At 34.7% G+C, this 18,345-nt stretch overlaps 1 protein-coding gene, 1 long non-coding RNA gene and 1 pseudogene across 2 annotated transcripts; 2 read left to right on the top strand and 1 right to left on the bottom strand.

The window, feature by feature from the left end:
* Positions 1-1,390: 1,390 nt before the first annotated feature.
* Positions 1,391-4,465, top strand: LOC121253826 (annotated as a pseudogene).
* A 180-nt stretch (positions 4,466-4,645) lies between these two features.
* Positions 4,646-6,207, bottom strand: LOC121253827. The gene is made up of 2 exons (XR_005938508.1): positions 5,921-6,207; positions 4,646-5,039 (listed from the first exon to the last, which is right to left on the bottom strand). It is a non-coding gene; the product is annotated as an uncharacterized LOC121253827 (long non-coding RNA).
* A 9,516-nt stretch (positions 6,208-15,723) lies between these two features.
* Positions 15,724-16,590, top strand: LOC121255076 (protein FAR-RED IMPAIRED RESPONSE 1-like). The gene has a single exon (XM_041155367.1). It carries the CDS (start codon positions 15,724-15,726, stop codon positions 16,588-16,590), a length of 867 nt encoding a protein of 288 aa, XP_041011301.1.
* The last annotated feature ends 1,755 nt before the right edge of the window (positions 16,591-18,345 follow it).

Genomic DNA, 18,345 nt, shown 5'->3' with positions numbered 1-18,345 from the left:
ATCTAACAGTAGAAATATAAAAGAAGGCACGGATTTCATGGAGACAAAGACTATTTGCACCCACCCCACACCATAGTATAAATAGCCAGCACCTCTCTCTGATTTCTAAATTCCTTTACTTATTAACAAACTCTCAAGAATATTTATTAACTTTGACATTAGAGGTTACCCGGCCCCTAGGCTGCCCTCTCCAAGTTGCACTTATTTCCATCTTTTGCAGGCCCGTTACCGAAGACCTGAGTTGTAGGAGCTTGGTCCAAAGGTGTGCGAAACACAACATTAACAATATGTTTCATATTTCTGACAATAATGTTTCATAAAATAATATTCATCTATTATTATTTGTATAATGAAATATTTAGATTTTAATTTCTTCATAATAATTATTAAGTGATCTTTTAAAAGGTCATCATTTATTCTAATATCTAAACTAGTTTATTAAGTTTTATATAAAATTTAGATATTTTTGTGTCATATTATAATTGAGATCTTAAATAAATTTTATCTTGCTTAATGAAGTTTAGAGAATAAAACCACTCAACTATTTTCCATATAGATTATCAATCTTAAATAATTTTTTTTTGTATTAATTTCAATTTGGACTCCATATATTTAAGAAGCCTACATATTATTGTATAACAAAAGACTTTGGAATCGATGTTAATAAGTTTATTATTTCTCCTAAACTTACTTTTAATTTAATTTGGTGAGGCCACATCCTTGAAAATATATAATATATAGAAATTATACAAAATTTTAGGACTATAAGAAAAAAAATAGAGAGAGATATTTCTAGGTATATTAAAATTCTAAAAAATTTTATAGAGCATATATATGGAGATTTCAAATTTTTTGGGAGTCCATTTTCTATATTTATATTGAATATTTAATAAAATCTTGGGGCTATTTTGAATTTTCAAAAATTTTTGGAGGGGGGCCAACGCTAAATGTCGGTCTACCACTACTGTTATTGAATAGAGTCCTTCTATATAGCATCCACTGTAGTGGGTGCACACAATGCACTCACTACGTGGATGCTTGTGGTTTTTTGTATTTTTTTTTTTAAATCAAAACACATGTTTTGATCGAATTTCCAAATCCGTAGCATTTTCATCCATTCAAATTCATCCCGTGAAAGAGACGCTCCATCGCAACCCACAACCCAGCTCCTCCCGGCGACGCCGTCTCTCTCGTCAGTGCCACCGAGCGGCCCTCCTCCATTTGCTCAGCGCCTCCACTGTCCCGTGAGCTCGTTGAACGGAGTAAACAAGGTTTCAATCCCGTGAACCTCCTTCCTCGCCACCAACCCGCGTCCGTCGGCTTCCTCTTGCCAGGCGACTCCCTCACCCATTTGAACGGAGTAAACAAGATTTTTCCTTTAAAAAATGAGTTTTCTTCCTCATTCGAATTTGCCCCGCGAAAAACCTACTCCCTCACCCATGTCGCGTCACCTTCCTTTGCCCACCGCCACCGGCGACGCCGTCTCTCTGTCCAGCAAAACCGAGCGACGTAAATCTATCATCTTTCATTCTGGCCTGGTCCTAGAAAGTAGAAATCGAAAGAGCAACAACAGAGATGCGCTAGCTCAGAGAAGGAACGTTTCACAGAGAAGGAGAAACCTGCCATGGCAGCTCGCGAGAGAGCTTTAGCAGACGCATCCAACATAGGACACAAATCTCAAGATCCCACTCCAACGGAGCCTCCAACTGCGCCACTAAATTTAAAGTCAGGCTTTATTCTGAAGCTCTCCCTCTAACTTTTGAGCCCATACTTGTACCTTATCTTCCACCACTACAAGATCGAAAAGGACCTCAAGAAGTCAATCCTCATAAATGCGGGGGGGTCAGCCTCGTTGGGTTCTTCGTCACCTGTAAGATGATCCCCGTGGCTTCCAAATACGTCCGCAATGGCAATTTTTTGGCTACGATACTAACAAGAAGGGTACCTATGGAGGCACTCTCAAAGTGTGAGTGCTTTCTACTTTTGGGTTCCTATTTTCTTGTGTCTTCTTTTTATTTTTATTTCCTTTTATCCGGGAGTATGTTAGATTTTCGTTGTAAGTTCACTTTGTCATCTGGATGATGTTAGATTTTCGTTGTAAGTTCACTTTGTCATCTGGATGCGTTGTAGATTGATTTTTTTACTGAATTTTTCGACTGGGTATGTTTTAAATTTTTGTTCTAGTCGAATTTATGAATAGGGTTTCCGTTGGATTATTAACTTCGGTTGCAATAGTTTAATGAAGTGTCAATTTTCCCTTTCTATTATTTTTTCAATAATATTACTAATTTTACATGTGAAAAAAATAACATTAGTGATTTCTAGGTTTGTATCACTTTTCCATCATTATTAATGTGAAGTGCGGTTGAATCTTTTCAATATAGTTTTTTTAGCTGATATTGTACTGTATCCCAAAGTTATGTGTGAAGGAAATTATATGAGATTCCTCACCCATTTTTTGATTTGGATTTAATATGTCTGTTCGAGTTCTTTAATTTGACAATGATCTTAGAATCAACTTTGTATTCATGTCTTTGTTGCTCCTTTTTTATCAAACGAAAAAGAAAAGCTTGAGGGGACAATTCTAATTATGTTCAGCTATTAATAGTTTGGGGAGTTGCTAGCATAAATTTAAGATGTCATGAATAATCAATCAATTTGTGATTGCATGGTTTTTCTTATTATTAGTAATAGTGGGTGATTATGAAAGTTAACCCATAGGGCAAAACTTTTACACCAAAACTTGCCATAGGAAAATGCAAAGCTCAATGAAAAGAAATTACTATGTAGTTAGTGCTATCTTCTATTTGTTCTCTCATTTTATTTTCATTCATTTAGCTCTATATCATAATTATCTGTTTAACTTCTCTTATTAAACTTGATGACAGTATTTCGAAATTGTTGCAGGCTTGAGTCACTGGGTATTGTTGTTGGAATTGTTTTCTTGGTCTTGGCCATCTTATTTCAGTATTCTAACTTCACATCCGATTCCAAAGTTCACTATCTCTTGGGAAGTTCTTAGTCCATAACTACAAATAAAGATAATTTTGGTTTCGTTTGAGCTGTACAGGATATTTAGGTAGAGACCATTGTGGTCCCCTTGAGTGAGCTATAGGAGGCTCACTAGAAAAACATAGAATCTCTGGGGAAACGTGTGATATGAGGCTTTAAGCTCATGGTACCCTTATTCTAACATCTATTGATTTTGAAATGCTTCAACTAGAAAAAATGTGTTTACCACATCAATGATGCAGTGGCTTGTTGAGTACAATGCAGCATTGGCATCCATCTGCTTCATGACATTACTTGGATTTGTCAATAATGTCCTTGATGTCCCTTGGAGAGTGTGAGTATCCAGTCATCTATAGCTTCTGCTCTGTAATTGTAAGCATTTGTTTCCTCTGCATTCTTCTTGAACTATTGCTAGATTCAATTTCTTATGTGTTTCCTTGAAATCTTTGAAGAGTAGGAAATTACTGCTGCCATCATTTGCTACTCTTCCTTTGTTGATGACTTATGCTGGCATACAACTATTGTTATACCAAACTTCAGCAATTAGATACATCATCTGCATGGATTTTAAATAGTGACTTATCTCCTCCATCCCCAAGGGAAGAAAATGTTGTTGCTGTTTAATTGTGTAAAGTAGTTTCTGCCTGCCTTTGCAGATTCTTGTCACATTTGAAATCCTAGTTATTAGCTTTATTTTAGTTGTTTAACCTTCTAGTCTACCTTACCATTATCTTCTGATGCCACAGGATGGATATAAAAGCTATATATGGGGTTTTGGTGATTTTCTGCACAAACTCTATAAATATCCATGTTGGTCTGAATGGACTTGAAGTTGGGCAAACAGTTGTAATTGCATCTGCTAAGCATAAAGTCTGCAAACCAATTGGGTTATAACTTTGTTACAGAATATGACTCATTTTAGCAATTTGCGGATTTTGACACACAAAATCATGCAAATTGGAGCATCTACAAATCCTAAATATAAGCAGGCCCAAATCGGGGTTTGGGAGGGCGACAGTGCATGCAGCTCTATTCCTCATTGTGCAGCACTTTCAATGGGAGAAAATGCATCAGCATGTCAAGGACTTCTTTGATACTTAGAAACTTGGTATTTGAAGTAGGATGACACCGGAGAACTTCGTTACTTTGGCTGAGATGAAAGATGGGCTCACAGCCCCATCTCGAGTTGTAGAACTCCTCAATGTAATGCAGAATGAGAAAGATTCGGTTGTGAAAAATGTTGGTGATGCAACCAGGCAATGGGCTCCTAGTTTTTGTTGAATTGTGTCTTCCATGATAATGTAGAAGTATGTGTTACTCTTAGGATATGCTCAGATCTCTATTTTGGACATTATTAAGAATTTTGTCTTCATAGTGAAATATGTTCACTTCCATTCTCAGTTTTTGTTTCTGTTAACAGATTGCTCACTGTGAGATGTGAAAAAAAATGTTCACTTCCTTTCTCAATTTAATTATTAAGAATTCACCAATTTGGTTCAATGTTGAAGTTGGATTTCCTTTCCTTCTTATGATGTAGAACTATTAATCTTGTTATTGCTTAAAAAAAATGACTTTGGCTGTTGCAGCAACACTCACACTCAAGCTTAATGTTGCACCATTAGCAAAAATGGAATCAAAACTGAAATCATTCATGAGATGTGCACAAGCTGTTTTCATTACACAACTTTTTATTTCAAATGTTAATTTAATGAACCTACATAGGGGGAGTACCATTACAATTGATCTATTCAAAAACAATATACTCCAACGTGCTATTTACATACAGTTTATCAGAATGAAGTCAAAACTATTACAATTGTGACAATCCAGTACAAACAAAATAATTTTTGCTTTTCATTTCGTAGAGTTGTCTCTCTCTTGTACTTCATCTTCCATTTTACGATCTTCATGCTCGCGAAGCAATACATCATCCCATATCTTCCAAGCATAACATAACTACAAGCTTATAAGAGCCTTATCTAGTCAAATGGTCCACTACCAAGACCTCCAAACCTTGCAGCTCTTAGCTAAATCACTAACACAAATCAAACAAAAATTTTTTTGATAAGTATAATCAAATAAAATTATATGCATCTTCATCAAAATCCAGTGGAAGCTTTTCTTTCATTTTGGGAGCAAGCTTCCAAAATATAACTACAAAATTGAAAATGCATTTTTTACTGTAGTGTTACATGCCTCCCATGGCCTTGTGAAAATGCTGAGAATGGACAATTAAATGTCAATGTGGCTATCAGTGTCACAAGCAAGGAAACTAAAAAAAATGTATTAATCAAGCCTCACATTTCATCACCATACACTCGCAGTAGCTAGCTGGCACCTTGAGGGTAAAATTATAATCGTGAAAAAGAAGCACATACGCAAGTTTCAGGGGCTTCGATGGTAAAATATGGGCTGATACACAATATTAGGCATGAATATACTTCACACTTTTGTTAATTAATTGCATTACTGAGATATCCAAGAGATCCTAATCATGAAGTAGCACTTCTAGACTCTTTGTATCTATTCAATATGCCTAGAAGGTTTATCAGAACCACAACTGCATGATGCCTTCCACATTATGATATATATGAGAAAATTTTTTAAAAAAATGCATACAATTTATAAGAATCTGCCAACATCCTAAAACATCAGAATTTTCAAAAACCAACATGCCAGAAATGTTTATCCTGTCAATCATTCTCAAATATCAGCATGTTTAGAGTTAGTATCAACCAAATTCTTTTTTCCCCTCAAAACATGAGAAAAGAGTCATTATCTATCACTAGATAGAGACAATGGTGGTAACAGGGGCAACTAGGGCAGAGGCTAAATGTAATAAACATTTCTCTAACAATGGTGGTAACAGTGAATGCAATATTAAATGTAAGCTATCATATAATCAAACCCTAGAATTTCATATAATCCTTTTTGAACGCATTTTATAAGAATAAATACCTTAGCCCGTTGGAGGGGATGCTACATAGAGGGATATTCGAAGACAACAGAGTTGCTAGGCAGAGGGAGGGTTGAGGGAGAGAATGTGTGGTGCTGGGCAGAGGGATGGTTGCAGCCTTAGAGCAGAGGGAGGGTTTGGGGACAGATTGGGCGACGTGGGGGTTGGTTGGGTGGGTGGGGGGGAGGGGGAGGATAGGTGAGACGAAGGGTGGGGGGAGGGTGAGACGGGAATGAGTTGGGGATGGGGAGAGGTTTGTTGGGAGATGGGGATGACAAAATTCAAATGAGTGAAAATCTGAAAAACACGTGAGTTTTGTTGCAGGGAGTAATCGGTAATTTTGCTAGGATGTGCAGTGGCTGCTGTCAAATAATAACTTCTCCCAAGAATTTTTCTAGATGGATTGTTACTCTATCATTTTAGGTGAAAATTAACAGCTTGTATATGAATTTGCAGTGACATGTCTACTAGTCCAAACCAACGACTCAACCCAAGTATCATCTAGCCAACTGCGCGCTAACTACATGTAAACTACAAACACAGAGCCATAAATATATGTCTATAACATTACATATATTATTGTTGACATTCCTGAAGGTGAGCGAAGGATGAAGAGGAGATGGAGTGAGATGAGGGAGGGAAAGATGTACTGCTGAATTCTTGTTGACATTATCGTATGATGATTATTAATGGAGCCAAGGAAGTGAAAAAGAAAGAGGATGTCTCTGAATGCCGATGGATTTCAGCCAGACTGAAGGGATGATGGAGCAGATAGATATAGCTAGGTTGGTTACAAAGTTCTAGTTTGAATGTGGATGGAAGTGGTTTGCTTGTGTGGCAGTTGTATTAAAATATTTGGTTATTGGTTGCGTTGGTTTAGGAGTTAACTAGCTAGAAGCTGGGCTTTTTCTTTATATAATATATAGAATTTGTTCTGTTCTGTTCTGTTCTCATGACTTTGAACAAACTTTTTGACAAGAGAAAGTTTACTACGCGGCTTTAAGTTGATACTTCTATTTGGTTACTGGTTAAAATTAAATTTTTTTTTTACTTAATAATTAAAAAAATAATTTTAAGTATATTGATATATATTTTTTTATTTTTTAAATATATTTACAAACCCAGACCAACTGCCAAACGCCACACTATAGAGTCACGCTTCTCACACATTGGCAGTTAGGTGACCATATATATGTATACGTATGTGTGTATATATATATATATATATAATATATATATATAATAAAAGATAAGAAAAGAAATTTATAGAATTGTTAAAGTGTCACGTAATTATTTTAAAAAAATGGAATAAAATATGAGATTTATGTAAAAAAAAAATTAATTTTTTAAAATTAAATCTTATTATTTTTTTAAACAAAATTATATATAAAATTACTCTTTGTGAAGCATAAAACGCGTGCATAAAGTGGAAAGGGGAGGGGACCTCTATTTCTGTTCTTTTGGAATTGTGTTTTTTAATCCTTGTCGTACGTAAGAGTAATAATACTTTTATTCTTTTAATTAGCATTTTTTATTATTCTTATTTAATTATTTTATAAGAGAAAAATAAAAAAGTTAATGGACTGTCCGATCGGTTTGGTCGCCTGGTGGACTCTCCCTGCCCCTTTCTCTATTCTCGCACCCTTACTAAACTCTCTCTCTCTCTCTCTCTCTCATCTCCGTTGTCCTCACCGTACGTCAGTTGTATGCACTAAGCTATCATCGTCCATCTGCATCTCTATTGTCGAAGGTAATAATCGAATCCGATTATTTCTTTTTTTTTTATTTTTTTTATTTTGAGTTATAGAGGTTGGAGGAAGGATATGGATTAAATGGAAGAGTTGGAGGATGAGATTGTATCTTTGTGCAGTGGTGATTCGATTGGTGCATGTATTTTGTGATGTTTGTGTTAATGTTTTTGTGTATTTTGGTGACTTTAGGATTTTAGTTGGAATTCTAAATTAGTTTTGGGTTCCAATCCGAACCTCTTAATTATGTTTGGAGCTTCAATATTGAAACTCCTAAATTAATTTAAGGTTATAAATTTATGGAGGCCTTTTTTTTCGGGATTCCTAGGGTTTATGAGCTTTTCATTGAGTTTATGATATCTAATTTGTGAAAATTCTTATAATTTTGCATATTAGGGTTTATGAATCTATGGCTTGTTAGTAGATTTTTTCTCAAAATTGTAAATGGTTGAAATTGGTTTTTACAAAATCTCGGTCCCTCTGATTAAATTGTGTTTATTTTGGCGTGACTGTTAGTTTAGGGCTGTAAAATGGAATTTACCCTTAATGTATATGTGTGTGTGGGTGTTAATAAGTTTGACGGTCAACATCCTTTATTATTTGAGAAATTTAGAAAAGAGTTTCTCATCAGCTTTATTAGTGACATTGTAAATAGCTTGAAGCTCTAGAGACATTTGTTCAAGAGAAACTTGTTAAATTAGCAAGATTGTTCAATCCCTACAGTCTGTAAAATTATTAGTTGTAGCAAATTCTCGTATCAATACTTGATGGATGGTCAAGAAATATATAACAATTATTAGTTTTAGCATATTCTCATAGGAATGCTGTTCTGGGCCAGATTAGTCCAAATTTTGGATATCTTTGCATGAAATGGTATCTTTTATTGCAATCTTCTTTTTTCTAATTGTTGCAAATCTTTTTTTTTTTTGTTTTTTTTTTCAATGGTGACTTTTATTGCATGAAATGGTGACTTTAATTGTAATCTTTTTTATCATTATGTGAATCCTTGGTATTGTTGTGAATATGTGGCATTGATGATGTTAGTGGTATGTTTTCATTTATGATTTTTTATTGTTTTGGGGAATCAAGAATGTTTAGTCTGACAAATTTTAGTGATAGCTCTACTATCCCTATCACTATCCCTATCCCAACACCTAACCCTACACATAACACTAACCCCACGAACCCTAGTTCTAACCTTACGGAGACGAACTCTTGCCTTGCCCCAAGGCCACACAAAGTAAGAAATCGGTTTCCATAATTTGGTCTCACTTTACCAAACTAGAAGGTGGTAACCTCAATAACCCCCAAATAAGTGTAACCATTGTGGTAAACTCTATTGATGTCACTATAAGAAACATGATACATCCCAATTAAAGGTCCACTTAGAAGAAGAATGCAAGAAGAGTTTAATATTAAAATCCTTACTAGTGAAGAGTCAATCTAGAGTAGAGATTGGACTAAAAAAGAATTTGAATGGGAGTAGTGGGGGTTTAACGTTGAAGGAGTATACTAAGTATGATTTTAATAAGTGTAAAAGAAAGTTAGCTCATATAGTTATCATGGATGAGCTACCTTTTCAGTTTGTGGAGGGGAGAGAGTTTCAGGAATATTCTAATTGCTTAGAATCTAAATTTAATCTTCATTCTCGCCACACACTGGCAAATGATGTTAAAAAACATTACAAGAAAGAGAAAGATTTGTTGAAGGGCCAATTGGCGGGTGAAGTAGTTTGCTTCACTACTGATACTTGGACATCCGTCCAAAATTATAATTATAGGTCTTTGACTGTGCATTTCAATGATTATGATTGGACACTACACAAGAAAATTATGAAGTTTTATCAAATTTCCGATTACAAGGGTAAGACGGTTGGGAAGGCCTTAGAGGTCTCAGTAAAGAAGTGGAGGTTGACACGGGTTTTGATAATTACAGTTGATAATACCTCATCTAACGATATTGCCTTGGAATATCTTAAGACCTATCTTAGAGAGACAAATAAAACAATCTTGGGTGGTGACTGTTTGCAAGTTAGATGTACTGCACATATTTTGAATTTAACTGTGCCTGATGGGTTGAAAGATGTTGATGACTCGGTTGTACGAGTTAGAAAGGTTGTGAGATTTGCAATATCTTCTCCTGCTAGATTGGAAAAATTCAAAGTTGTTGTGAGGAAAACAAGCTTAACATCCAAAAAGGGTTTTATACTGATGTTCCTACAAAATAGAATTCAACCTTCTTGATATTGGAGGCGACCCAAGAATATAAGGCGGCTTTTGAATTATTGGGTAATGAAGACATTCAATATGTCAAATATTTTGATAAGCATGGGATTAGGAAAGCCTATTGATGATGATTGGGAGGTTGTTGCTATTTTTGTAGATTTTTTAAAACTTTTCTACTTGGTCACATTGAGGCTATCTGGTTCTTTCTACCCTACATCCAATGATTTCTATCAACAAATATGTAGGGTGAAAGAAGAATTAGATGAAATGTATAGGAGTGACATATTAGGATACGGGAGATGACATTGATGATGAAGGTCAATATGACAAGTATTAGAGAGATTTGAGTAGGCTAAATATTTTGTTATATGTAGTTATTGCTCTTGACATCCAGATTAAGATTGATGGCATGATATATGGTCTGAAACTTGTGCACAGGAATGCATGGGCTGAGCTTATTGGAATGGTTAGAGAAACTCTTGGTAAATTGTTTGATGAATTTATCATGATCAGGGGTGGTAATACACCTACACCTACACCTACCCTACCGCCTCCTCCAGAAACCGAGGCTGGGAAAAAGCGTAAGTTGGTGTGGGTTGAGAGCCTCTCATAGAATCTCCTACTAGTCTGTCAATCTACGGAGGCGAAGTTAGAGGTAGAAAGATATTTGGTATGGGATCTTCTCTCATATACACGAAAACTTTATATATTAGCATGGTGGAAGACCAATGCTATGAAATATCTCATCCTTGGAGAGGTAACTCGCAGTATTTTGGCCATCTATATTAGTATCGTTGCCTCAGAATCGGCCTTTAGTGCCAAAGAGAGCATATTGGATTCATTCTGTAGTTCATTGTCTGCTACCACTGTGGAGGTATTGATTTGCACGCAGAATTGGATCAAAGGGACGAAAATTCATATTCCGGATGTTCTTGACTTTAAGGAGACCGATGAGGAGGAGAGTGGTGATAAACCTGGATCTGGTAATCGTTGATTTCATTTTATTATTTTGATTAATTTATATTCATTTTGTCGGTATTAATTTCAAATTTAATTGTTGTAGCAATACATGAGACGACGTCAACCTCCGCTGCAATATGAATTCGTGGTATTGGACTCACCATTGCCATTTGCCAAAGGTTTGTACAATTTGTATTGCTTTTTAATTATTTTTTGTATTTATATAATTTTTGGTATCTAATTAGTTTTCTTGTATTTTTTTAGCTTTTCTAATTTTACTGTCATATGCGCAGCTCAAGTCTCAATCCTAATACCTTGCAAAGACCAAAATTCAAATGATCTATTCTCATCTATTCTCATTTTGATCTACATCTCATCTTGGTTAGTCAAATTTTAGTTTTTTATTTTTTCATTTCTAATATATGTTTGTAATTTTAATTTTTTTTTCTTGTTTATAATTCTAATTGATTTTCATATTAAATTGTTAATATTTCAGATTTTATGATCACATAGTGAGTAGCACTAATTAAATGTCTTTCCACCCTTGACCACTCACCCCACATGTCAAACAGCTCACTTAGTTCAATGTATTTAGTGATTCAGTTATTTTTAATGTTGATACAATGTTTTATGTTTTATATTTATAATTTTGTAATTGTTTTATTTTAATTTGTATTATTATAATAGTTTAGTTATTATTATTAATTTATTAGGTGTTAGTAGTACTTCATTTTCTCTTAATTTGTATATTATATTTATTCTTGTAAATTCTTTTTTCTTTTTTTTTTTTGTTAATTTATGTGCCCAAAATGGTCCAGAACCTGTTTCCGCAGTTTCTGGGCCTAGAAAAATGTTCTGGGCCGAAGGTCCATGGCCCCATTGGGGGAGGGGGGAGACGGATGGTGTGTTTGCCCTCACACCTAACTTTCAACTTTCATCTCATCTCAATTCACTATCCATACCTCACCTAAGTGTTTTATTTTAGGTAGAGGGACGAGTGATATAGGGGCTTTTACACCCACCAATAGAATTTTGACACATAAGCATTGGCTCAGTTTGGATTGAAAAACACTCTCAATCCATCTCATCTCGTCTCATCTCATCTCGTCTCATCTCATCTCATCATTATAACTTTTACAAATTTTCACATAAAATACAATAAATAATTCAACTTTTTCAAATCTTAAAATAATAATCATATTAAAAAATTATATTTTAACAATATTTTATTCAAATTTTAACTTTCATCTCTACTCACTATCCAAATCTAACCTAAGAGAAAAAATGAGGGAACGGCACAACATGCAAGTAAATCCAACTTTTCTTTTCTCCCCTCTCCTCTCTTTCACCCATTTCTCTCTCTCTCTCTCTCTCTCTCTGCTTGGTAGTGCTCTCTCTCCTCACTCTGCCATCGCTTGCCAGGAGCATCGAGCATGCATTGCTTCATTTTGGTTGCCCTGTTGACTTAAAATCCTCAAATTCAAACAAAAAATCACAAAAAGGTTAAAAATACAAATCAAGAAGTGTTTTTTTTTTTTTTAAAATACAGAGATGATGGAGGAAAAATAGAAAGATGAATAGAATTCTCTCGCCCTTCTCTTCTCCTAGCAAGAAGAGGAAAAAAACTAAGAATTCGCGAGCACAAGTTGAAGTCATAATAGAATCGAGTAAACATATATGAAATTTAATCGTAAAAGTACAAGATTAAATGGGCATTTAGCATCCCCTTCCCGTAGGCTATGAGTGTCATGTAATTTTCATAAGATGTAACCCGGTAAGAGATATCTTATTTAATAACATAAAATTATCATTTTTTTTAATAAAATGATTTTTCTAATAAAATGTCTTCCAAAAATATTAAATAAATAAATTGAACAAAATTTTGACATAAAAGCAAATTTTATTCTAGGAAGTTTGAAGTTAAATCAACTACTCCTAATCTTGATCTGCTTGCTCGTGTTCATCATTCTCACCTGAGTGGTTAAAAACATGAAATAAACTAAAATGACTCAAAAACTCAGCAAGAAGTTCATCACAACGTAAACGTAAGAAATATAGGATTTTTCATAAAAATTTCATGCTAAGAGCTTAAATTCATGACTGTTCATACTGGTTCTTATGTTATGCACAACTGATTTATCTAAATTAACTGACTGATCTGACTCACTAATACACTTAATCATGTGTGCGAGATTGTGCACTAACTTCACATCCCGCTGCCGCAAGGGGAGCCACTGATAGTATTATGATATACTAAGGTGGACCACACTTGATTCTGTAGCTTGCATATCCACCCTGAAATTGCATTAATACCATGCATCTAAATGACCAACTGATTAAACTGATCTGATCTTATTTTGCACTTAAACGTATTATATCTTACATGTCTTATGTAACGTGAGGTGCATGACATAATATGTACATAATTATAATTTCTGAATCTGAATATGATGCAGAGTGACATGATCGTATATTATACTGGATGACATGTTTGCATAATCATGACATACGTGGTACGTAAAAGAGGCTATCAAGAATTGACATTAATAATAATTTATCTAACTAACATGTGATGATCCTAATTTGTGATCAAATTACTTATCTTGTATCGCTAAATCTAAATTCTTGCTTCGCAGACCGTTACCTATACGAAATACCATATGTCACTAATTATAATATTTTACTTAATTAATTAAATACTATGCAGAGAACTTTAATAATTATTCTATTGTATACTAAATTAATAAATATTAAAATGATTTAAATAGTAATAACATATCTTCACTTTCAAATTTTAACCTAATAGGAAATTATACTTTACCTGAACTTATCAATTAAAAAGTGAAGGTCATTTCATAAAATAGTCTGCATCATATTTATAGTGTTAAAATATAAAATTAAACTTTTATGATTTACTACAATAATTTGATTGTAAAAATTATACATAATAATATAATTAAAATTCCATAAATATTCTGTGCATCAGTATAAGTAATAGACCCCAACTAATACAAGCAGACTATAAGATAAACTTGAAGTCTACGGGTATTATTTCTTAGAAAGGAAACAAGTTGTGATTTGATTTAACACAGGAAAAGCTGCATGTCTAACTTGAAGCGTGGTTGAAGGCATTTTTGAAATAACAGAGAAACATGTAGGGGCTATATGGAAAGCTGAAACCAGATTAAAATTGTGATACACGACAAAACTCAAAAGGGCCATTTTGAATTATCCAAAAAGATATGACCACATGTTGACCTACGGAATTTAAACCAATGCCAAAACTTCCGTTTAGAAAAAGGATAATGATACCCTTACAACGTTATACTACTTATTTACTATGTATCTGACATGTATTTTTTTTTCTTTTATTTTTTCTCTACAGTTGTCTACTTCTACGATGCCTACTTCTGTGCCCAAATCCTTTCCATCATACTATCTGTCAGAAGCTTTAAGTTGACATGCTTTATTTACAATATATATATTTTTGGTCTCTCTTAAAGACTAAAGCCCCTCATGAAAACTCCGCTACACATTTTTTTCTCTACTTCCCACGTGACTTTTATTTTTATTTTTTATTTTTTTTCTACTCTTGTCCTTTTTCCTGTCAAAAGCATGAAAACAAAACTTTCAAATGGCGCCAAAACGAGCCCCTCCTTCTCGTCTCTCTCGCCCTCTCTCTCTCTCTCTCTCTCTCTCTCTCTCTCCACGGTTTCGCTCCTTACAGCTTGAAAGTCATCCGTTTCCCGTCTGTTTTTTTTGGGATTACCACCGTCGAGCCCACTGAGCCCAAACAATGTGAAGCCCAACCCTTGAGCCCACCCTTGGAGCCCAACACGTCAAGCCCAAACGACGAGCCCAACCCACCCTTGAGCCCATACACGTCAAGCCCAAACAACATCGAGCCCAGACGACGTGCCCAGACGAGAAGCCCAACTCTCGAGCCCATCAATGCACCGCCTGCGGTGAGGAGAACTGTCCAACCTCCGTCGTGCATCCGTGTCGCACCTATTGCGGTATGAACAAATCAGTTGGCAGTTGCTTATGTAATGAAATTGTCATTTTTGCTTGTATAATCAATTGAACATTCACAATGAATTTTTGGGTGTATTTGCCACTTGTGTAAATTTAATTTAATTTAATTATTTGAATATTTACAAGTAAATTTAATCTTTTTTGCTTATGTAATTAGTTGAATATTTACAAGTAAATTTAATTTATTATTATAATTCTCATTTTTGCTTGTGTAATTAGTTGAGTATTTTTGCACAATCAATTACCAATTGTGTATTTGTCACCAGTACAAGTGAATGTTGTATAAGAAAATACAAGCATAATTAAAGTTAAACCAAAATTAATACAAATGTTACATTAAGTATGGACAAAAAATACACATATGGTTCACTTATAAGTTAAATAAGATTTTTTTATGTAATTACAAATGAAACCAAACAGAGTACCCTAACTTTAATACATATCCTAATTAAATAATATGATAATTATGCTTACAAGCATATTTTTTAATACGTAATTTTTTTTTTGGAAACCAAGTATATGAATTTAACTTACAAGTGAAACCAAATAGAGTTAAATAGGACTTCTTAACTTCGCACAATGAACTAGATGTTTTGACCCATGATTAAAGTTAAACCAAAATTAATATAAATGATAAATTCACAACTTTAAATTTTTTTATGTGCGTATTTTTGTTGTATGTATGCCATATTTGATGTATTATTTACTCTTTTTACATGTTTCATTGATTTTTTTTTATTTGCAGGCTTATTAATTTTTTTTTCTTTATTTGTTATGTTATGTAGGGATGGAACAAAATGTTGGAAATAAGGATGTTGTTGAAGAGCCAAGAGTAGGAATGTCATTTTCATCAGTTGAGGAAGTAAGGGCATACTACACGAGTTATGCAAAGCAAGTTGGGTTCGGAGTGACAAAGCGAAGTTCTAAAATGGGAGATGATAGGAAAATAAGGTATTTCACCCTTGCTTGTGTCTGTCAAGGTACGTCTGTGAGCACAACGTCGAATATTCTCAAACCAAGGCCGATGGAACATAACGGATGCAAGGCAAAGATCAATGCCATATTAGGTTCCGAGGGAGAGTTTTGTTTGACCCATGTTGTCCTTGAGCACAATCATACTCTCAGTCCAGGAAAAGCAAGATATATTAGATGTCATAAGAGGTTGGATGAGTCGAGCAAGAGAAGATTAGAATATAATGATATGCCTGGCATTCAATTGAGCAAGAACTACAGTTCTTGTGTCGTTGAGGCAGGAGGATATGAGAATCTCACATTTGGAGAAAGAGATGCACGTAATTACATACGTGAGGTGAGATTACTTCGGCTTGGGTTAGGAGGTGCTGAAGCACTACAAAACTACTTCACTCGTATGCAATCGCAAAATGATGGTTTCTTTTATATCATGGATGTTGATGATGAAACCAGATTGAGGAATGTGTTTTGGGCAGATGCCCGTAGTAGAGCTGCATATGAATCATTTGGTGATGTAATAACTTTCGACACAACGTACTTGACCAATGCATACAAAATGTCATTTGCTCCTTTTGTGGGAGTTAATCATCATAGCCAATCAATTTTAGTTGGATGTGGCCTGATTTCTGGAGAGGATATGGACATATTCGTTTGGTTTTTGAATCATGGCTTAAATGCATGAATGGTTGCGCACCACAAGCCATAATAACAGACCAAGATAAACCTATGCAAAATGCAATTGCAAAGGTGTTTCCGAAATCTCGACACCGATTTTGCTTGTAGCATATTATGAAAAAAGTTTCCGAAAAATTTGGAGCCTACAGTCAATAAGATGATATTAAAAGTCAGCTGCATAGGTATTCGTTTTCCTCAATTATTTCTTGAATGCGGTGTTATCTCCTTGTGGCATATCATGGGTAATTCAACAACTAATGTTTGGATTGTTCACACATGTGTGTTTATGACACGTTGAGTCGTGATGAATTCAATAAGTGTTGGCAGCAACTTCTTGACAGTTTTGATTTGCATGATCATTCATGGCTTGAGTGGTTATATTCTGAGCGCCATCTATGGTTGCCAGCGTACGTCAGGAATGACTTTTGGGCAGGAATGTCATCTACTCAGAGAAGCGAGGGTATGAATGCGTTCTTTGATGATTACATAAATTCAAAGACAACTTTAAAGCAGTTTGTAGATCAATATGATAATGCACTTAGACGCAAGAATGAGAATGAACTTGCAGCTGACTTTAGTTCATTCCACACACAAATTCCGTGCATTACTTTTTATGGCATTGAGAGACAGTTTCAAGTAGTTTATACAAATTTAAAATTTAAACAAGTTCAAGAAGAGTTAAGAGGTTTGATTTATTGTTGCGCGTCAATGGTTCGAAGTGAAGGAGGGATTTTTACATATCATGTGGCTGATTAAGTCCAAGTTATGGATGGGTTTAGAAAAAGTACAAAATATGTTGTTGAGTTTAACGAGGAAGAGTGCGAAGCTAGCTGCACATGTCATTTGTTTGCTTTTAAGGGCATTTTGTGTAGACATGTTATCCGTGTGTTGACACTTCATGATAAGGAAGAGGTGCCTGCAAAATATATACTTGATAGGTGGAGGAAGGACCTGAAACGAGATTACACACTTGTTCGAAGTAGTCGCGATGATCTGAGTTATAGTCCAAATGCATACCGAATGAATAAATTGAACAAGGTTTTTTACGAGATTTCTTTAATTGCAAGCACCTCAGATGAAGGTTGTGCGAAGTTAATGACTCAATTAAGTAAGTTAAAGCTGGAGTGGGTTGAGGTCTAGCCAGTGTGTGATAATCGTTCTACTGACTCATTAAGGGTGACAAATGGGTCTGAAAAATTAAAAAGTCTTGTTGTTGCTCGTAGTAAAGGTAGGCCAGTTTCTAAGAGGAAACAATCATCAGCTGAGAAGGCAGTGAATCGGTTGAAAGCAAGAAAGACTCAAAGTCTAAGTCAGGTAGTTTCTGTAGTTTATGGTTCTAATTATATTTTGTAATATATCGACATTAACTATATGTCTTAAAATTTTTAACAGAAGAATAGGTCACGCCTAGATAGAACCGTTGTCGTAGATGTTGGCTCGCTTAGCTTGCCTGAGCATGATTTTCCTAGAGCGTCTACTGCTCAATCAACTATGGTATTGTTCATTTCTTTTCTAATTATATAATATTGATTCTTTGAGAATATTAATTGTGGGTATCTTGTCTTCTCTTGATTGGTACAACCGTCTTTCCAACTCTTGGATGATGTTAACTCTTATGCTACTCCTACACCGATATTTGTATGTATATTAAATTCATTATGCTGAAATTAAATTTTACTCAAGATAGTAGAATCACTAGTATAACAATATACTGCAGGTTTGGGATTATAGATCCATTCATTAGCACCATTTTGCAAGGAAG

This window comes from Juglans microcarpa x Juglans regia, chromosome 3D (assembly GCF_004785595.1).
Source record: "Juglans microcarpa x Juglans regia isolate MS1-56 chromosome 3D, Jm3101_v1.0, whole genome shotgun sequence".
Taxonomy (NCBI): domain Eukaryota; kingdom Viridiplantae; phylum Streptophyta; class Magnoliopsida; order Fagales; family Juglandaceae; genus Juglans; species Juglans microcarpa x Juglans regia.
The sequence above is the reverse complement of the archived record's forward strand: the minus strand, read 5'-3'. Positions and strand labels throughout refer to the sequence as shown.